General features: G+C 41.1%; 1 protein-coding gene across 3 annotated transcripts in view; it reads left to right on the top strand.

Moving 5' to 3' along the window:
• The window catches only part of LOC103281575 (probable flap endonuclease 1 homolog), a 29,677-nt gene extending 7,516 nt beyond the window's left edge, over positions 1 to 22,161 (top strand). For 2 of the 3 annotated variants that reach the window (XM_062979884.1, XM_062979886.1), the window contains exons 3-11: positions 932 to 1,034; positions 2,870 to 2,915; positions 4,103 to 4,206; positions 5,211 to 5,344; positions 9,907 to 9,967; positions 12,577 to 12,708; positions 14,299 to 14,450; positions 14,645 to 14,792; positions 19,735 to 22,161. In XM_062979884.1, the coding sequence (XP_062835954.1) occupies positions 932 to 1,034; positions 2,870 to 2,915; positions 4,103 to 4,206; positions 5,211 to 5,344; positions 9,907 to 9,967; positions 12,577 to 12,708; positions 14,299 to 14,450; positions 14,645 to 14,792; positions 19,735 to 19,800 (946 nt within the window). In that variant the 3' untranslated portion in view covers positions 19,801 to 22,161. The remainder of the gene's footprint in view (positions 1 to 931; positions 1,035 to 2,869; positions 2,916 to 4,102; positions 4,207 to 5,210; positions 5,345 to 9,906; positions 9,968 to 12,576; positions 12,709 to 14,298; positions 14,451 to 14,644; positions 14,793 to 19,734) is intronic. The other variant, XM_062979885.1, reaches the window with a different exon arrangement.
• Positions 22,162 to 22,720: the final 559 nt, after the last annotated feature.

Below are 22,720 nucleotides of genomic sequence, written 5' to 3'. Positions count from 1 at the left end.
CCTTTCATGTTCTTTGACTTGTGTCTGGGCAATGCTGCGTTTGGTGGTCCCTATGTAGACTTGCATGGTATCTGGTAGACTCCTGTAGACATGAGAGGATCCCTCTTGTCCTTCGCTGACCGTAGCATTTGTTGGATTTTCTTTGTGGGTCTGTAGATAGTTTGTAGGTTGTGCTTCTTCATCAGTTTGCCTATGCGGTCAGTGGTTCCCTTGATGTATGTAAGAACACATTTCCTCTGGGTGGATCTTTCCCTTGGCTCTCATGGCTTGCTCTTGGCCTTGACAAAGAGTTCTTTTCGCACCCTGGACTTCCCACATATACAGTAGAGTCTCACTTATCCAACATAAACGGGCCGGCAGAACGTTGGATAAGTGAATATGTTGGATAACAAGGAGAGATTAAGGAGAAGCCTATTAAACACCAAGTTAGGTTATGATTTTACAAATTAAGCACCAAAACATCATGTTATACAACAAATTTGACAGAAAAAGCGGTTCAATACGCAGTAATGTTATGTTGTCATTACTGTATTTACGAATTTAGCACCAAAACATCACGATATATTGAAAACATTGACTACAAAAATGGCTTGGATAATCCAGAGGCTTGGATAAGCGAGGCTTGGATAAGTGAGACTCTACTATATATATATTAACCTTCCTTACCTAGTTTCTCCATACCTCACAACCTCTGAGGATGCCTGCCATAGATGTGGGCGAAACGTCAGGAGAGAATACTTCTGGAACATGGCCACACAGCCCGAAAGACATACAACAACCCTATGTCAGGTAAAGTTGTATAAAATTGCATTAATTCCACAGTTTAGATGCACCCCTGGGTGCTGTGGCTTTGCTACAAACATAGAGGGGCAGCTGCAAATCATTTCCTCGCCTGCAAGGATGAAATGAATGCCGGTTTTCCTCTTTGCAGTCTCTTGCAAGGGCTCTTCTATCGGACGCTGCATCTCCTGAAAAAGGGCATCCGGCCGGTCTTTGTCTTTGATGGGAAACCTCCAGACCTGAAACGTCCCGTGGTGAGTAAGTGAGAGACCCCCCACTTTGGGTGCCCCCCAAAAATATAGGAGAATGAACCCCCATTTAGAGAGCTGTTCTTGCAATGGAGGAGGAAAAATAAACATGAAGACGAGGATATTGTTTATTTATACGCTGCCTTTACCCCAGTTGGAGACTCAAGGGGTGCATCTACACACGGTAGAACAAATACAGTTTGACACCCCTTCCTTTGCCAAGCGGTGCATCTTCACTGTAGAGTTACTGCAGTTTGACCCCACTTTCAACGCCATGAGTCACTGCTATGCTAATAATATAATATGTGTTATGCATGTATAGTATATTGTATATAACAATGATGGGCAAGCTTTTGCGCTTGGTGTGTCAAAATTCACCAAAAAACCTAGCATGACTTGGGTGGTGTGTCACTTCGAGAAAAAAACAATATAATTTCGCAATATGTATAGTTTAAATAACAAAAATGTATAATTGTAATATATTCAATAAATCAAAAACTATTTACTACAATTATTTCCATGTACAGCAATCTATGGTACCTCTTGCAGTTTCCATGCTAATTTTTCTCTATTCTAGTTTCAATGTAGTCATGAATAATGAATAATATAATAGCAATAATATGATAATATACTACAATAATAATAGAATAATAACAGAATGATAGTGTATGTGTGTGTGTGTGTGTGTATGTGTGTGTGTGTGTGTGTGTGTGTGTGTGTGTGTATATATATATATATATATATATATATATATATATATATATAATTCCCATGGAGTAAACAACAAAAGCACTGGACCAAATCACACCAAATTTGGCCACAAAAGACATAGTCATCCAATCAATCTGCATGCGGCTGCGTGTCAGCAAAAATGGCTAGGCGTGTCAGTGCTGGCACTGACACACGTGTCATATGTTGGCCATCACTGGTATATAATGTACAATTTAATGTACAATGATATATAATAATATAATATATTGAATATTGACAATAAAATTATAATGTAATACAATACAATACTAATACTAATGCACTATAATAATATTAATTATATAGTTTATATTACATGAAATATTACCAACAATATTACAGTATGATGGCATAGTACAATATAGTAATATATAATGCTAATATTGTGCTATACTAATAATATAATATATTGTATGTACATATAATTTTTAAGCTGCACTGAGTCTCCTTCGGGGTGAGAAGGGTGGGATATAAATGTAGTAAATAAAATAAGTAAATAAATATGGAATCCTGGGAGATGTAGTTTCCCAAGGCCTTTTGCTTTCTCTGCCAAGGGGTGCGTCTACATTGCAGAGTTAATGTGGTTTGACTCCACTTTCACTGACATGGCTCAGTGCTATGGAATCTTGGGAATTGTAGTTTTCCAAGGCCTTTTGCTTCCTCTGCCAAGGGGCGCATCTACATTGCAGAATTACTTCAGTTTGACTCCACTTTCACTGACATGGCTCAGTGCTATGGAATCTTGGGAATTGTAGTTTTCCAAGGCCTTTTGCTTCCTCTGCCAAGGGGCGCATCTACATTGCAGAATTACTTCAGTTTGACCCCACTTTCCCCGCCATGGCTCAGTGCTGTGGAATCCTGGGAGTTGTAGACCTTTTCAAACTACGACTCCCAGGATTCCACAGCGTTGAACCCTGTCCGTCCCAAGTGAGGTCAAAGTGAATTAAGTTTACTCTGTAGATGCACCCAAAGTCAGGCAACAACAGGATGTCTGTGTGGATTGGTGCCCCTGTTATTGGAGAATGTGGAACGATGAAGGGATGGGAATTTGGGAGATGTAGTTTCCTAAACTTTTCGTTTCCTTCCTGCAGTTGGCCAAGAGGGCTGCGATTTCTGGGGCCTCAAAGGACGCCGCAGGTAAGAAGCTTCCAAACTCTCTGATGTCCAGAATCACAGGTTTGGGAAACATCCTAAGGGTGAGGATGATGATGACAATGATGATGGGAGAGGAGCTCGTTTTCTGACGCTCCAGAGACCAGGACTCAATGGAGCCATGGGTTCAAAGGGCAGGAGAAGAAATTCCATCCAAACTTTTGGAAGAACTTCTTGAAAGTCAGAGCTGTTCGATGGTGGGATATGCTGCCCGTGAGTCCTTCTCTCAATTTTTCCCAGGAACTGTCCACGGAGAGCCGCCTTTTGTAGCTGCCGCATCATCACACTGTTGGCTCATGTTCCGCTTGTGGTCTATTAAGACTCCTGGATCCCCTTCCCATGGACTCTTGTCAATCCATACTATCCCTGTGACCTTCCTTTCTTTATATTCTATGTATTTCCATTTGATGTTGTAAAGAATTTGTAACGACTGCCACCAATTTGTAAAGGACTAAGAACGACCAAGGTTCTTTCAGGCAGGGGGAATCATTTTATCCACCCGCTGCCACCAATTTGCAAAGATGCAACCACCAAAGACTCAGAGAGGAGACCTTTTAATTTTTTTTCTTTCTTCTTCTTATTCACTTTAGATGGTAACGCAACTTGATTTATAATATATGCAACAGAGGCTTAGATGTTGGAGGAACAATAACAAGTTTATTCAGGCACAGAGCTTAGTGGTTACAAAAGATGTTTCTCACTTAGAGGCACTTTTATTAACAGTTACAATACTAGAATGAGGTGAGTCAACCTCCCTAAAGTGTCATTTCTTTTACTTAAAGTAGTTAGAACTCTTCCTCTGCTACTTTTAAACCACAGTCACCCCTGTGATATACTATCACAGATTCTCTGTGCCTTACCAGGACACAGACTACATTAAATAAGTCACCAAACTTATTTTAAACCGACTCAAAAATGAACAATTGAGTCTCCTTGATCCCCTCAACCTAGGATCAATCTTCCCTGTGCCTCATCAGAGCACAGATTGACTTCCTTTTTTTAAAACTCTGCACTTCTTCAACAAAACGGCAGTTGGCTCCGTCTACTTCTCTATGGCAACCAGCCTCTGAGTGCTGAGATGCAATAACTGTAATACTTACCCTTTTAAACACAAACACACAATTAAACATAACGTCTGTATACCAAAAATTCATACTTCATTACAGATGTAGATTTGCATTGTTTTCCAGATCCTACCACAAGTGGCCTCCCGCAGCGACTTCCAAAACAAGACTATGAGACTCTGTTGAGTTGCTTAGGCGTTCCCTATGTGCAGGTAACATCTTTGGCCTGTATGTCTTGTCAGGAGAATCCGCCACCCTGACCGATTGATGAGTCAGGTCTCACCTTCTTCTCATCAGTCAGACCACTTAGGCATCGGCGAAAGCAGCACCGACAAACGACAACTCAGTCGTAAATTATCTACTGATCCCAATGGTTCTATACATTTTATTTACAAGCTATGTACAACACTAAACACCATCACTCTCTGGACACATGTTCCCTTGGCAAGGGCAATGCATAGCACGTCCTTTCAGCTTGCCGAGTCCGTTATCAGTGCAAGTCAGCACCTCCTTACATTCCACAGTTCATGACAAATGTTCCGTCCACATACGGAAGTCTTGACCCATTGGCCCTGCAGGCAATCAATCAGGGCTGGCACGTAATTAACTCCTGGGCTGCTGGAAAGCTTGCCAGAACACATAGACACAATCCAACAGTAACAATTGATTGAAATTTCACACTATAACAACAAAAACAGTAACATGTCTTTTCTCTGCCAAAGAAAAGAGCGTGAAAAGAGGCATTTACACTGACGTGGTTTGATGCCACTTTGAGTGCCATGCCTCCATGCTTTGCAGTTCTAGAAGCTCCAGTTTTACAAAGTCCCTGGCCTCCTCTGCATTTTGACAGCATCCCTATGAGATCCTGGGAATGTTAGTTTTACAAAGCCCTTTACTCTTCCTAAGGGTGTTGGTGCTTCAATAAACTGCAAATCCCATTGTTCTATAGCAAAGAGTCATGACAGTTCAGGTAATGTCAAAACCACATTCATTTACTGTATAGGTGTCAAAACTGCTTTCTTTCTGCCATGTAGATGCACGCGTAGAAGGCTCAAGACCTTGTAAAACTACAACTCCCAGGGTCCCATAGCATTGAGTCATGGCAGGGAAAGTGGTGTCAAAACTGCCATGTAGATGCATGTATAGAAGGCCTGAGACCTTGTAAAACTACAAGTCCCAAGATTTGGATTTTCCCGGACTTTTCTTTCTCTTTTAGGCTCCTGCGGAAGCAGAAGCAACGTGCGCTGCCCTGGTGAAGGCCGGCCTTGCCTCCGCCACGGCCACCGAAGACATGGACGCCTTGCCCTTTGGGAGCCTACGTCTCCTGCGCCACCTGAACACCAAAAACGGGTGAGAGCTGCGACCAGGAGAGCCTTTGTCTCTGGCCTCTTTGGTTCAGGAACATGGGATGCCTCTACACTCGTCCCGCTTGAAAATGCGTAAGGATGTGGGTAAACTACAACTCCCATCATCATTTGCCATTATCCCCAAACCATATCACTGGTTAAAGGTGGTCATAATGGGTCTGTGTGCCAGGTTTGGTCCAGATCCATTGTCGATTGGGTTTATAGCTGTTGCACCCCAATAATAATAATAATAATAATAATAATAATAATAATAATAATAATAATAATATCAGAAGATCAGGGGGCAGAGGACTCTTACAAGTGAAACAAGCAGTCAAAGAAGAAGAACATTGAATTGTTGCCAACTGTGTAAGCCGCCCTGAGTCCCCCCGGGTGAGAAGGGCGGGGTATAAATTCTGGAAATAAATAAATAAATAAACATGCCCTGGCAGAATATGTAAAGCAAAGTGAAGAACCTGCTTTGATTGAAGTCAAAAATCAGAAACTCCTCAAAACACAGCAGACAAAAAACCAGTACAAGAAAACCGCACTACAAACTAGAGCTGACAGCTGGCACAACAAAACACTGCATGGAAAGTTCCTTGACAAAATTGAAGGAAAAGCTGACAAGGAGAAGACCTGGCTCTGGCTCACAAATGGGACCCTGAAGAAGGAGACAGAAGGCCTGATCCTTGAGCCCAGGAGCAAGACATCAGGACAAAGGCAATTCAGGCCAAGATCGAAAAATCAGCTGATGACCCAAAATGCAGACTGTGCAAGGAAAGCGACGAAACCATGGATCATATCCTCAGCTGCTGTAAGAAAATCGCACAGACAGACTACAAACAGAGGCACAACTATGTGGCCCAAATGATTCATTGGAACTTATGCCTCAAGTACCACCTCCCAGCAGCAAAGAACTGGTGGGATCACAAACCTGCAAAAGTATTGGAAAATGAGCACGCAAATAATAATAATAATAATAATAATAATAATAATAATAATAATAATAATAACTTTATTTTTATACCCCGCCCCATCTCCCCGAAGGGACTCGGGGCGGCTTACATGGGGCCTTGCCCGATAAAACAATCAAATATCAAAACACAGCAATAAAACAGCTATCCAATAAAAACATCAATTATAGTAAAAACAATCGTTAAAATCAACATAAAACATACAATATTAACACTGGAGACCAATTCATAGAACCCAGGCAACGTGCAAAATGTGCCGAAATGGGCCGAAATGGGGAAGGTAATTTCACAGTTAAAATGGACAAAGTGCAAAGATACTGTGGGACTTCCGAATCCAGACTGACAAAATTCTGGAACACAACACACCAGACATCACAGTTGTGGAAAAGAAAAAGGGTTGGATCATTGATGTTGCCATCCCAGGTGACGGTCGCATTGACGAAAAACAACAGGAAAAACTCAGCCACTCTCAGGACCTCAAGATTGAACTTCAAAGACTCTGGCAGAAACCAGTGCAGGTGGTCCCGGTGGTGACGGGCACACTAGGTGCTGTGCCAAAAGATCTCAGCCGGCATTTGGAAACAATAGACATTGAAAAAATTACAATCTGCCAGCTTCAAAAGGCCACCCTACTGGGATCTGCACGCATCATCCGAAAATACATCACACAGTCCTAGACACTTGGGAAGTGTTCGACTTGTGATTTTGTGATACGAAATCCATCATTTCTATCTTGTTTGCTGTGTCATAATAAAATAATACTTTATTTATACCCCACTAAATCTCCTGAAGGACTCGGGGCGGCTTACACTAGGACAAGCCCAAAACAGTATTACATCAATAAAAACAGTAACACAATAAAATCAGAATATAATAATACTTCCTACAAAAGTTAAAATAACTTAAAATATAGTAATCTCAATCCGTAGTCAAGCACCATAGGCCCCTAAGATGCGTAGGCACCTCAAAACCACACTGGAGCCCCAGAATACAAGCAAGAAAGTTTTTTTATTGAGGATTATATACAAGCAGTAGCAAATTAAAGTTCAGAGTCAATAGAATGGGTTTAAATCCACAAGAACAAAGTACTTGATAATCTTGAAGCAAGAATCTATAAAAATCACTCAAAGAACATAGTCCAAACTGGATATCAAAGTAAGTCCCACGAAAGATATCAAGGATTTCAAGGATTAATCCAAGGCATGAATCTGTCACGCCCAAGGCAACGAGAGCACTAAGAACCGACACACGGAGGCCAAAAACTATCTAATATCTTTATTAAAGAAATATGTAAGAATAATAAAAACAAGTAGAAAATATAGTCCAATAAAAGACCTTTCAGGAAAGGTCAGAAATAGTCCAAAATTATATTGTCCAATATTTTATATTAGAGTCCAAAGTTGAAGATCCAAACCGAAACACACTCTATTTGCAAGCAATAGAGTGGGGAAACGTCCAAATTCTTTCCAAAGTTCAGAGTAAGTCCAAAGCAAAGTTAGAAACAAGGCTTGATACTAAAAACAAGGTCCAAGGCTGGGAACAAGGCAAGATAGTTCTTGAATACTTGGCTAGACAAGGCAAGGCAAGGAACTGGAGTTGCGGACTTTGCGAAGTCCACACTTGGCTGGAACCACGAAATCACTCCCGAAGTAGATCTGTTGACTCCGCACGGAATTCTTCGTGTCGGGCACTTTTATCCCAGTTTCATTTCTCTGTAAAGCAGGTGTCCAGCTTCCTTTCCCAAGGGAAAGGAGAACGAAACACATCTCCCTCCAGATGCGTTCCTCCCTAGAATTTCCCTGGGGAACATGGCTAATTAGCGTCTTGTTTAGCTGCTATTCTCAAGCTCCTCCGAACCTGCTCTTTCTTGCTCCTGCCCACCGCATAGGACTGTTTCCTGGGAAAAGGAGGGGAGGCAGTGGAAAAGGCCTGGTCAAGGTCTTCCGTAATGGGCTCTCGGGTAGAAACATCAACATCAGGCATCTGGAAAGATTCCGGCTCTTGCTGAGCCGGCAAAAATCCTCTATTTTTCTCCTCATCAGCCACAATGGCACTGGGATCAGGACTCTATGGCCCATGGGACATCACAGAATCAAACTGGAAACAGGAAAGTACACTGGAATGCAGGAAGAAGACTCCAATTTTAGTCCAAGGTACAGAGTCCAAGCTGGCAGACATAACAAGGGTCTCGGCTGGAACACAAGGCAAAGGTCTTCACTGGAACAGAAATCCAAACTGCAAAATCAGCTGGAAACACAGGAACAAGCAAGGCTGGAAGGATATACAAGGCCGCAGAAGAATGCAAGGCTTCTTATGGGAAATTCAAGGTCCCATTCCGTGAGAAGGTTCCATCCCTTTTTCCCTCTCCTGGAGAAGGGAGACAAACATAGGCCAGATCGCGTTCCCTGCAAATCTGCCATTCAGCCAATACATCATCATTCTTCGTCTCTTGGAGAAAACGGCGGATGACCAGACTCTTCCTGTTTGCCACACTTTTGGAAAGTAAAAAGGTCTCTTATATAGCAACTAGCTGGGCCCGGCCACGCGTTGCTGTGGCGAAGTCTGGTGGTATGGGAAATAAAGTATTGAGGAATTGGTGGTAGTTAAGGTAAAGGGTAAAGATTTTCTCCTGACATTAAGTCCATTTGTGTCCGACTGTACACTGAAGTGGATTATATGGCAGTGTGGAGTCAAGATAATCCAGTTCAAAGCAGATAATAGAAGATTATAAATGGGTTATATAGCTGTGTGGAAGGGCATTGAGTTACACTGCCATATAATCCAGTGAAAATCAGATAATCTGTATTTTATAGGCAGTGTGGAAGAGGCCTAAGTGAGGCCTAACTCTGCCTGTCCCCTGGGCTGAGTGGGTTGCTAGGAGACCAAGTGGGCGGAGCTTAGCCTTCTAACTGGCAGCAATTGGATAAAAACAATTATTCCTCTCCCTCTAATTAGGACTTTATTTTTCTTTTCTTTTTGTTGTATGAACGTAGAGGCATGGATGAGGGGTTGTGCTGCCAAGTTTAGTGTTTCTGGGTTGTGTAGTTTTGTTGTTTTGTCCTAGGCCGAAATTTCATTACCCTTTTATATATATAGATATTCTTGTTGTTGTTATTCCAAAAAGTTGTAAATGACTGACAAGTTGTTTTGCCTCGCTAAAACATACTGACTCCATCATTTCCCGTACAGATATCGACCTTTCTTCTTGAAGTGATGTTAGTTTTCCTTCTTAAAATAAGGAACCATTGCGTTGACTTTTAAAGGATTGTTGTCTCTGGTCATGTAAACATGTTGTTTTCAACCAAGTGTTAATCCTTGTCTCCGGTCATGTCTACGGTTCAGCAGTTCATGAATTCTTAGCCTCCTTTTGCTGTTTTCCAGACCTCAATCTTAGGATGGTGTCTTCCGTCTTGCCAGACCTCATTCATACACATTTCATACAATTTCATTCAATCCGATTTACCACGCGCCTTGACTATGCTTGTGTGCTCGGGCAGGACTCTGACAGCACTAGAATGCCACATGGGTCAACACATTTGGGGACAGCACTTTGATTAGAGAGTGATGCCTTTTGTCTTTTAATTCCTAGGACTGTGGAAGAAATCTCCTTACCTGTTCTTCTAGAAAAACTGAGCATGACGCAGGAGCAGGTGAGGCCAGGTGGGAGCAGTGGGTTTTGGGTGTGTCTTTGAGCCCCACTTTGGGTGCATCCACACTATAGACTTAATGTAGTTTGACCCCGCTTTAACTGCTAAGGCCCAATGCTATGGGGTTGAAATAGAAATGCTGACTTAGAAATAGTCTCTATTTTGCGCAGGGTTCCATACTTCGCCCTTTAACAATACAACCGTTCAATGCTAAGGCTTCCCCGTCTGCGCAGGGTTCCATACTTGGCACTTTAACAACACAACCGTCCAATGCTAAGGCTTCCCAGTCTGCACAGGGTTCCATACTTCGCCCTTTAACAACACAACCGTCCAATGCTAAGGCTTCCTTGTCTGCACAGGGTTCCATACTTCGCCCTTTAACAACACAACCGTCCAATGCTAAGGCTTCCCCGTCTGTGCAGGGTTCCATACTTCGCCCTTTAACAACACAACCGTCCAATGCTAAGGCTTCCCAGTCTGCACAGGGTTCCATACTTCGCCCTTTAACAACACAACCGTCCAATGCTAAGGCTTCCTTGTCTGCACAGGGTTCCATACTTCGCCCTTTAACAACACAACCGTCCAATGCTAAGGCTTCCTTGTCTGCGCAGGGTTCCATACTTCGCCCTTTAACAACACAACCGTCCAATGCTAAGGCTTCCTTGTCTGCGCAGGGTTCCATACTTCACCCTTTAACAACACAACCGTTCAATGCTAAGGCTTCCCCGTCTGCGCAGGGTTCCATACTTCGCCCTTTAACAACACAACCGTCCAATGCTAAGGCTTCCCAGTCTGCACAGGGTTCCATACTTCGCCCTTTAACAACACAACCGTCCAATGCTAAGGCTTCCTTGTCTGCACAGGGTTCCATACTTCGCCCTTTAACAACACAACCGTCCAATGCTAAGGCTTCCTTGTCTGCGCAGGGTTCCATACTTCGCCCTTTAACAACACAACCGTCCAATGCTAAGGCTTCCTTGTCTGCGCAGGGTTCCATACTTCACCCTTTAACAACACAACCGTTCAATGCTAAGGCTTCCCCGTCTGCGCAGGGTTCCATACTTCGCCCTTTAACAACACAACCGTCCAATGCTAAGGCTTCCTTGTCTGCACAGGGTTCCATACTTCACCCTTTAACAACACAACCGTCCAATGCTAAGGCTTCCCAGTCTGCACAGGGTTCCATACTTCGCCCTTTAACAACACAACCGTCCAATGCTAAGGCTTCCCCGTCTGCGCAGGGTTCCATACTTCACCCTTTAACAACACAACCGTCCAATGCTAAGGCTTCCTTGTCTGCACAGGGTTCCATACTTCGCCCTTTAACAACACAACCGTCCAATGCTAAGGCTTCCCAGTCTGCACAGGGTTCCATACTTCGCCCTTTAACAACACAACCGTCCAATGCTAAGGCTTCCCAGTCTGCACAGGGTTCCATACTTCGCCCTTTAACAACACAACCGTCCAATGCTAAGGCTTCCCAGTCTGCACAGGGTTCCATACTTCGCCCTTTAACAACACAACCGTCCAATGCTAAGGCTTCCCCGTCTGTGCAGGGTTCCATACTTCGCCCTTTAACAACACAACCGTCCAATGCTAAGGCTTCCCTGTCTGTGCAGGGTTCCATACTTCGCCCTTTAACAACACAACTGTCCAATGCTAAGGCTTCCTTGTCTGCACAGGGTTCCATACTTTTGTTTGTTTATTTATTTACAGTATTTATATTCTGCCCTTCTTTCTCACTCCAAAAGGGACTCAGGGTGGGTCATAATGTACACAAACATGGCAAACATTCAATGTCATTAGACATACGACACACACACAGACAGAGACACAGAGGCTATTCAACATTTACAGCTTCCGGCTTTGTGAGGGTATGCTTGATTCTGGCCACAGGGGGAGCTGCTGCTTCATTATCCACTGTGACACCAAGTCCTTGATGGAGTACTTCCTCATTCTTTCTGCAGGCTTCTGGAGGTTTTTATGGTGTTATAAATTAGTTAAATTAGCCTTCCCACAGGAGCCTCCGGTGGCCTAGGGGATAAAAGCCTCGTGACTTGAAGGTTGGGTTGCTGACCTGAAGGCTGCCAGGTTCGAATCCCACCTGGGGAGAGTGTGGATGAGCTCCCTCTATCAGCTCCAGCTCCATGTGGGGACATGAGAGAGGCCTCCCACAAGGATGGTAAAACATCAAAACATCCGGGCAATGTCCCCTGGGCAACGTCCTTGCAGACGGCCAATTCTCTCACTCCAGAAGCAACTCCGGTTGCTCCTGACACGGAAAAAAAAAGCCTCCCCACATAAGCGATCCCTAAATTTCCTATTTGACAGATACAACTGTCTTTTGTGTTGCTTAGGTAAACAGCAAGCAAGGCTATTTAATGGTCGGGCACTCAATCCGACCTGGACTTCGAACTCATGACCTCTTGGTCAGTAGTGATTTATTGCATCTGGCTACTAACCCGGTCGGCCATAAGATATTTCTATATCTTATCTCCAACTTTGTTTAAACCGGCCTTCCGCAAAGGGACACAGTGGCTGGGAATGATGGGAGTTGTAGTCTGAGATACCTGGAGATACTATGCCTTCTTCATCTTCTCTTCCCTTCCCAGTTTGTGGACCTCTGCATCCTCCTGGGCTGCGACTATTGCGAGAAGATCCGAGGTCTGGGCCCCAAAAAGGCCCTGAAGCTTCTCCGGCAACACGGCAGCATTGAGAAGGTGGTGGAGCACACCTCCCGCCAGGTACGCATCCAGAGAAGAGAAGCGTTTGGGGATGGGATTTGGGGCTGGAGAGGCCCACGGGGTCCAAGATGCGGGTCAAGGGAGAAAAGGACATAGAACGTTCTGGGCTCCATTCAAGACATGGTGGAATATTAGATAGATAGATAGATAGATAGATAGATAGATAGATAGATAGATAAATAGGTAGGTAGGTAAGTAGACAGATGTTGCACCTTAGTGCTGGTTCACCTTGCTCTTAACACTCACTTCACTACAGCGGGCTAGGTATAAACAGTTTATTGATAAAAGATAGCAAAGTATGAATAAAAAGCAGTAAAGAAAGCAAACATCCTAATGCAATGGCAGTCAGTAAAAAGCCATATTCAAATGCAAAGGCCGTCAGTCAAAAAGGCTATAATCCAGAGGTAAAAGCAATTTGCAGAACATAGTCCCAAGTCTCTGATATAGGAAATTAGTCCTGAAAACAAGGCAATGTGAACTTCAGAATAAAATCCAAAACACAGTTTCCAGGCATGAACATAAACGAGAATCCTTAGACAAGGCAGGAGATGTGCTTCCAAAAAATCAACGTTGCTTTGTCTGAAATCTTTCCCTGTCTCTCCCGTATTTACCCATGTTTACTAGCCAGAAAAGCATTTCTCTGTCTTTGAGTTCCCACACATTTGCCAGTGATTCTAAGGGAACGTCTCGGACAACGAACCTTTAACCTTAACCTTGTATCTCTATCTAAGGAAAACTCCTCTGAGTCGCTGCCAGAAACACCTGGGACTTGTTGATGTTCTAAATCTTGTGAATGGTCACCCTTATCATTAGTTTCAGTTTCCTCGTTAGCCTGCGGCCTCTCTGACAATTCACAGCCAGAGCCTTCAACATTTCCAGCATCAGAGCCTTCGAGATTTCTCTCCTCAGCATTGCTTTGGTCAGCCTGCATAAACCCAAATCCCCTTCATCATCAGACTGAACCACAACAACAGATAGGTGGGGGACACATAATAGATGAATAGTTGTAAAGACAAATAGTTATATTTACAGTATTTATATTCCACCCTTCTCACCCCGAAGGGGACTCAGGGTGGATCAAAATGTACATATACATGGGAAACATTCAATGCCATTAGCCGTATGACATACAGATGCAGACAGAGACAGAGAGAGAGTCACAGAGGCAATTTAACATTTAACATTAACATGAAGAAGATGAGAATAATGATTTGATCAGAGTTGGACAGTCTTATCTTAAATTTGAGCTTTATGTAAATATTCAGAAACATTTACCCTACTGATGCCTCAATTAATGTCATTTTATTGGTATCTATTTTTATTTCTGAAATTCCCCACCCTCGGCTTATACTGGAGTCAATGTTTTCCCAGTTTTTTGTGGTAAAATTAGGTGCCTCGGCTTATATTCGGGTCGGCTTATACTCGAGTATATACGGTAGGTAAAGAGAGGGATGGGTAGATGAAGAGGCAGGTGGATGGAAAGGCAAATTGATAGAGAATAGAGAGATGGCTGGATGAAAAGATGGATAGATAGATAGATAGATAGATAGATAGATAGATAGATAGATGCATGCATTCTTTCTTTTGCAGAAACACCCTTTGCCGGACAACTGGCCGCTGGCCGAAGCCCGGACCCTCTTTCTTGACCCGGTGGTGGCTCCTCTGAATCAGGTGGCCCTGGGGTGGAGTGACCCGGACGAGGAGAGGCTGGTGTGCTTCCTGGCGCATGAGAAGCACATGAAGTGAGTGCGGATGGGGTGGGAAGGCATTAATATGGGCCAACTTCGGCCCTCCCTCCAGGTGTTTTGGACTCCAACTCCCACCATTCCTAACAGCCGGTAGGCTGTTAGGAATGGTGGGAGTTGGAGTCCAAAACACCTGGAGGGAGGGCCGAAGTTGGCCCATGCATGCATTAATCGGAGCCCGTGTTTTGCAGCGAGCGCCGTGTCCGTCACGCCATGGAAAAATGGAGAGAGAGTTTGCCGAAGTTGCCTGAGCCCGTGCAGCCAAGATTTGGGGCAGAGGACGGCTCCCAACAGTCAAAGATGGAGAATTTCTTCCAGGTCAAGAAACGCCAGCGACAGGTGATGTTATCGAGCACGAATAACCCTAATAAAAAGGAAGACTCGCACCTCAGAATAGGTCACCTTGCTCTTGACACCAAATCACACACAGAGAATAGTCTTTTGCAATTTTATTGAGCAAAAGCAAATATATAACGAAGCAGGCAGAAATAAAGTTTCCAAAGTAGTTGTCAAAAGAGTTAGTAAATCCAATAGTCTATAGCAGGGGTCCCCAAACTTTTGAAGCCGAGGGCCGGTCCACAATCCTTCAGACTGTTGAGGAGCCGAATTATCATTTGAAAAAAACAAAACAAATTCCTATGCATACTGTACATGTCTTGCACAGTGCAACAACAACAACAATGAAAAAACAATACAATATTTAAAAATGAAAACAATCTTAACCAACATTAACCTATCAGGATTTCAATGGAAAGTGTGGGCCTGCTTCTGGCCAATGAGATAGTCAAGTTAATTAGGATTGTTGTTGTTGTTGTTGTTGTGTGCCTTCAAGTCATTTCAGAATTTGGGTGAGCCTAAGTCTAAAATTAATACAATATTTAAAAATGAAAACAATCTTAACCAACATAAACCTATCAGGATTTCAATGGAAAGTGTGGGCCTGCTTCTGGCCAATGAGATAGTCAAGTTAATTAGGATTGTTGTTGTTGTTGTTGTTGTTGTTGTTGTTGTGTGCCTTCAAGTCATTTCAGAATTTGGGTGAGCCTAAGTCTAAAATTAATACAATATTTAAAAATGAAAACAATCTTAACCAACATAAACCTATCAGGATTTCAATGGGAAGTGTGGGCCTGCTTCTGGCCAATGAGATAGTCAAGTTAATTAGGATTGTTGTTGTTGTTGTTGTTGTTGTTGTTGTTGTGTGCCTTCAAGTCATTTCAGAATTTGGGTGAGCCTAAGTCTAAAATTAATACAATATTTAAAAATGAAAACAATCTTAACCAACATAAACCTATCAGGATTTCAATGGGAAGTGTGGGCCTGCTTCTGGCCAATGAGATAGTCAAGTTAATTAGGATTGTTGTTGTTGTTGTGTGCCTTCAAGTCATTTCAGACTTTGGGTGAGCCTAAGTCTAAAACTAATACAATATTTAAAAATTAAAAACAATCTTAACCAACATAAACCTATCAGGATTTCAATGGAAAGTGTGGGCCTGCTTCTGGCCAATGAGATAGTCAAGTTAATTAGGATTGTTGTTGTTGTTGTTGTGTGCTGAAGGCATTTCAGAATTTGGGTGAGCCTAAGTCTAATATTAATACAATATTTAAAAATGAAAACAATCTTAACCAACATAAACCTATCAGGATTTCAATGGAAAGTGTGGGCCTGCTTCTGGCCAATGAGATAGTCAAGTTAATTAGGATTGTTGTTGTTGTTGTTGTTGTTGTTGTTGTGTGCCTTCAAGTCATTTCAGACTTTGGCCGAGCCTAAGTCTAAAATTATTTATTTACTGCATTTATTTACTACATTTATATCCCACCCTTCTCACCCCGAAGGGGACTCAGAGCAGCTGTATGTACATACAATATATTATATTATTAGCATAGCACAATATTAGCATTATATATTACTATGTTGAACTATATCACTATACTATTATATAATATGTAATATATAACATATGATTAATATTATTATATGGTATTACTATTAGTATTATATTGTATAACATTATATTTTTATCAATATTATATGTATATAGAATATATTATATTATTAAAACTGATATAAAAATATTATATTATAAAACTGAGGGCGGGGGCCAGGTAAATGATCTTGGAGGGCCGCATCCGGCCCCCGGGCCTTAGTTGGGGGACCCCTGGTCTATAGGCAAAACAAGTCAGTAAATTTTATAATAGCCCCATTCTTGAGGTGTTGCCAATGTTATTTTGCACTTTATTGTCCATTTCAACTGTGAAATACCTTTCCCATTCCGGCACATCCTGTACTCGGTTTTATGAATTAGTCTCCTGTTTTAATATTTTAACATTGTATGCTTTATGTCGATTTTATCGATTGTTTTACTGATAATTGAGATTTTATTGGTATAATTGTTGTATTGTTGTATCATTGATATTTGATTGTTTTATCGGGCTAGGCCCCATGTAATGCACTTTGCATTGTTTTAAACTTTGTATATTGTATTTTATGACTATTTTATGACTGTTTTAACTGTTTTAATCGTTTTAGTTTATTGTATAACGGCATCAATTGCCACTTGTAAGCCGCCCTGAGTCCCCTTGGGTGAGAAGGGCGGGGTATAAATAATTGAAATAAACAAACAAACAAATAAATAAATGTAAGCCACCCCGAGTCCCTTCGGGGAGATGGGGCGGGGTATAAAAATAAAGTTGTTATTATTATTATTATTATTATTATTATTATTATTATTATTATTATAAATCCAATAATCCGTAGGTAAAACAAGAGTCAGTAAATCCAACAGAACAATGGTCCCTAGGTTACAAAGATCCAGGAACAGGAGAATCTCCAAGGCAGGAAAACATAGACATCCACTCAGATGAAGCGAGAATTTGCTTTGACAAAGATATGTCTCTCAACACACAGTTTTAAAAGCAACCCAAAAATGCATTTCTCTTTCCTTCAGAGGCTTACCGTTTTCCAGCTAATCTCAGACTACGGCGAGGCTGAGGCATTGTTTTCCATTGCAAATGATCTGCTCTAGATAGCAATGACGCTTCAAGACCAACTGCATCATTATCTTGCACCTGAATAATAATAATAATAATAATAATAGTAATAATTTTATTTTTGTACCCCGCCACCATCTCCCCAGAGGGACTCGGGGCGGCTTACAGATATAAAACCAGCATACAGTATATGGTTTTACAAAAACACACAAATAAATTTAAAAAGGCATTAAAAATCACAATCATTATAAAACACATGAAAAACACAGCAATAAAAACATAAAATGAGCTGGGCAAAGTGCACTGAGTGGAACTTGTAAACAAGAAGGAAGATTAAGGTGCTACAGAAGGGCCTGAGATGAATCCAGCTCATTAGTTCCCATAGGAATGTCTCCCTGGTTGTTATCTATGACAGGCTGGCTCAAGAGTTCATCCACAAGCTGTGTTTCTTGCTCTTCTGAACCAGCTTGTATAATTCCCATCCCCATGCCATCATCCTGAAATTCATCCTGCATCCCATCATCTGGCTCCTGCATCTGAAACCCAGAATCCCCTTCCTCGACTTCAGTCTGGCTCTGCTGCTGCTGAGTCTGAGTCACAACAAAGACATAGTTCCACCATGAAGAGAGTCATAGTTACATCTTTGGGAAACTGTGGAGGCCAGGATGTGATATAGGTTGTAGAAATAAACAAATAGAAGCTTTACCACAGTTCCTGAACCAAGATATACCCTGCAGTGTAATAAAGTGTCATTCAGGCTTGTGTAACAAGTAACAGTAACTTGACTTCAGTTCAAAAGATCAAACAGGGCAACAATAGATACAGCAGTCTCTGAATTTACACAGAGAACAGAGGGAATGTGTAACAAGTAACAGTATCTTTACTTCAGTTCAAAAGACCAAACAGGGCAACAATATATACAGCAGTCTCTTGAGTTCACACAGAGAACAGAGGGAATAAGTGTAACAAGTAACAGTATCTTTACTTCAGTTCAAAAGATCAAACAGGGCAACAATATATACAGCAGTCTCTGAATTCACACAGAGAACAGAGGGAATAAGTGTAACAAGTAACAGTAACTTCACTTCAGTTCAAAAGATCAAACAGGGCAACAATATATACAGCAGTCTCTGAGTTCACACAGAGAACAGAGGGAATAAGTGTAACAAGTAACAGTATCTTTACTTCAGTTCAAAAGATCAAACAGGGCAACAATATATACAGCAGTCTCTCTGAATTCACACAGAGAACAGAGGGAATAAGTGTAACAAGTAACAGTAACTTCACTTCAGTTCAAAAGATCAAACAGGGCAACAATATATACAGCAGTCTCTGAGTTCACACAGAGAACAGAGGGAATAAGTGAAACAAGTAACAGTATCTTTTCTTCAGTTCAAAAGATCAAACAAGGCAACAATAGATACAGCAGTCTCTGAATTCATACAGAGAACAGGGAATAAGTGTAACAAGTAACAGTATCTTTACTTCAGTTCAAAAGATCAAACGAGGCAACAATATATACAGCAGTCTCTGAATTCACACAGAGAACAGAGGGAATAAGTGTAACAAGTAACAGTATCTTTACTTCAGTTCAAAAGATCAAACGAGGCAACAATATATACAGCAGTCTCTCTGAATTCACACAGAGGACAGAGGGAATGTGTAACAAGTAACAGTATTTTTTCTTCAGTTCAAAAGATCAAACAGGGCAACAATATATACAGCAGTCTCTGAATTCACACAGAGAACAGAGGGAATAAGTGTAACAAGTAACAGTATCTTTACTTCAGTTCAAAAGATCAAACAGGGCAACAATATATACAGCAGTTTCTCTGAATTCACACAGAGGACAGAGGAAATAAGTGTAACAAGTAACAGTATCTTTACTTCAGTTCAAAAGATCAAACAGGGCAACAATATATACAGCATTCTCTCTGAATTCACACAGAGGACAGAGGGAATAAGTGTGACAAGTAACAGTATTGTGTTACTTCCATAGTAACAATTCAACTGTGTATTGAATTGCTTTTTCTCTTGTTGTAAAACATGATGTGTTGGTGCTTAATTTGTAAAATCATAATGAAATTTGATGTTTAATAGGCTTTTCCTTAATCCTTACTTATTATTATTATGCAACATTTTCACTTATCCAATATTCTGCCGGCCCGTTTATGTTGCATAAGTGAGACCCTACTATAATAATAATAATAATAATAATAATAATAATAATAATAATACCTGTCTCTCACATTTGAGTGGCATTTATTTCATGTGCTTTTCCTCTTTGCAGGTGCTGCGCAGCCCACTTTGCAGGAAGAAGCCAAAGCAGCAGCCAGAAACTGCAGTCGGGACTTGAGAAATAAAGCATTTATTTATTTATTCCTGAATTTATTTTTTCTGCCTTGCATTAGCCAAAGCCTTGGATATTGAAGCTGCTCAAGCACTCAGGGAGAAAAAAACCCATCTGACAGTGTTGTTGTGCGTTTTTCGGCCTGTATATCCATGTTGCAGAAGCATTCTCTCCTGACGTTTCACCCACATCTATGGCAGGCATCCTGAGAGGTTGTGAGGTATGGAGAAACTCAGCAAGGAAGGTACAGCAGAGTCTCAAATATCCAACATAAATGGGCCGGCAGAACGTTGGATAAGAGAATATGTTGGATAATAAGGAGGGATTAAGGAAAAGCCTATTAAACATCAAATTAGGTTATGATTTTACAAATTAAGCACCAAAACATCATGTCATACAACAAATTTGACAGAAAAAGTAGTTCATTACACATTAATGCTATGTAGTAATTACAGTAGAGTCTCACTTATCCAACACTCGCTTATCCAAGCCTCTGGATAATCCAAGCCATTTTTGTAGTCAATGTTTCCAATATATCGTGATATTTTGGTGCTAAATTCGTAAATACAGTAATTACAACATAACATTACTGCGTATTGTACTACTTTTTCTGTCAAATTTGTTGTATAACATGATGTTTTGGTGCTTAATTTGTAAAATCATAACCTAATTTGATGTTTAATAGGCTTTTCTTAATCCCTCCTTATTATCCAAAATATTCGCTTATCCAAGCTTCTGCCGGCCCGTTTATGTTGGATAAGTGAGACTCTACTGTACTGTATTTACGAATTTAGCACCAAAATATCACAATGCATTGAAAACGTTGACTACAAAAATGCGTTGGATAATCCAGAACGTTGGATAAGTGATATAAGTATAAGTATATAAACCTACTGTACATATAAATCTGTGGAAAGTCCACGTTGAAAGAAGAATTCTTGTTAGTTGGAGGCCAGTGTGAATGTTGTAATTAATCACCTTGATTAGCATTAAATAGCCTTCCAAGCTTCATATCCTGGCCTGGGGGGAATCCTTTGTTCAGAGGTGTTAGCTGCCCCTGATTGATTCCTGTCTGGAATTCTTCTGTTTCCAGAGTGCTGCTCTTTATTTACTGTTCTGATTTTGGAGTTTTTTTTAATACTGGGAGCCAGATTTTGTTCATTTTCCTGATTTTCTCCTTTATGCTGAAATTGTCCACATGCTTCTTGTGGATTTCAACGGCTTCTCTGTGTAGTGCCATGTTATGCTGGGAGTTGTAGTTTGTCGAGGCAGCAAGACCTTGGGAATCTACAACTCCCTGGATTAGAATCATAGAATCATAGAATAAATAGAGTTGGAAGAGACCACACAAGTCATTTAGTCTAAGAATGTATTAAAACAAATGCAAGTTAAAGGCAATGCAAAACCAGTGGAAGTTCAGTAGAGTCTCACTTATCAAACACTCGCTTATCCAACGTTCTGGATTATCCAACACATTTTTGTAGACAATGTTTTCCATACATCGTGATATTTTGGTACTAAATTCGTAAATACAGTAATTACTACATAGCATTTTATATGTATTGAACTACTTTTTCTGTCAATTTGTTGTAAAACATGATGTTTTGGTGCTTAATTCGTAAAATCATAACCTAATTTTATGTTTAATAGGATTTTCCTTAATCCCTCCTTATTATCCAACGTTCTGCCGGCCCGTTTATGTTGGATAAGTGAGACTCTACTGTATATGTTTGTATGTACATCTGAGATTCATCGAACCAATGAAATGTTTCATTTCGGATAACTGATTTTAGTGTTTATATATACAGTAGAGTCTCACTTATCCAACACTCGCTTATCCAACGTTCTGGATTATCCAACGCATTTTTGTAGTCAATGTTTTCCATACATCGTGATATTTTGGTGCTAAATTCGTAAATACAGTAATTACAACATAGCATTACCATGTATTGAACTACCTTTTCTGTCAATTTGTTGTAAAACATGATATTTTTGGAGCTTAATTCGTAAAATCATAACCTAATTTTATGTTTAATAGGATTTTCCTTAATGCCTCCTTATTATCCAACATATTTGCTTATCCAATGTTCTGCCGGCCCGTTTATGTTGGATAAGTGAGACTCTACTGTATATGATTGTATGTACATCTGAGATTCATCGAAGCAATGAAGTGTTGCATTTCGGATAACTGATTTGAGTGTTTATGTATATTTATGGTTTATTTTATGTTCCGGCATTGAATGTTTGCCGTATATATGTTGTGCTCCACTCACCTTCGGGGTGAGAAGGGAGGGTGGAATAGAAATGTTTTAAAATAAATAAATGTATATATATGTTAAAACAATAAACATGAAAAAAATATATAAATGCCTTGAAATTAGTCAACATCTCAGTTGATCTACAGTATTTTCTATTGGTCATGGGAGTTCTTTGTGGGAAGTTTGGCCCAATTCTATCGTTAGTAGGGTTCAGAATGCTCTTTGATTGTAGTTGAACTATAAATCCCAGTAACTACAACTCCCAAATGTCAAGGTCTATTTTCCCCAAACTCCACCAGTGTTCACATTTGGGCATATCGGGTATTTGTGCCAAGTTCGGTCCAGATCCATCATTGTTTGACTCCAAGTGCTCTCTGGATGTAGGTGAACTACAACTCCCAAACTCAAGTATCTGGAGGCCTTTCAACAGAGGCTGGATGGCCATCTGTTGGGAGGGTTTGAATTGTGCTTTTCCTGCTTGGCTGAAGGGGGCTGGACTAGGTGGCCTTTGGGGGTCCCTTTCAACTCTAGAATTATAGAGTTCAATGATTAAACAGAAGCCAGATGGGCATCAGTTGGGAGGGTTTTGGTGGTGTCCTCCTGCCTGGCAGAATGGGGTTGGTCTAGATGGACTTTGCTGGTCCCTTCCAGCTCCAGAATTCTATGGA

This window comes from Anolis carolinensis, chromosome 4 (assembly GCF_035594765.1).
Source record: "Anolis carolinensis isolate JA03-04 chromosome 4, rAnoCar3.1.pri, whole genome shotgun sequence".
Taxonomy (NCBI): Eukaryota; Metazoa; Chordata; class Lepidosauria; order Squamata; family Dactyloidae; genus Anolis; species Anolis carolinensis.
The sequence above is the reverse complement of the archived record's forward strand: the minus strand, read 5'-3'. Positions and strand labels throughout refer to the sequence as shown.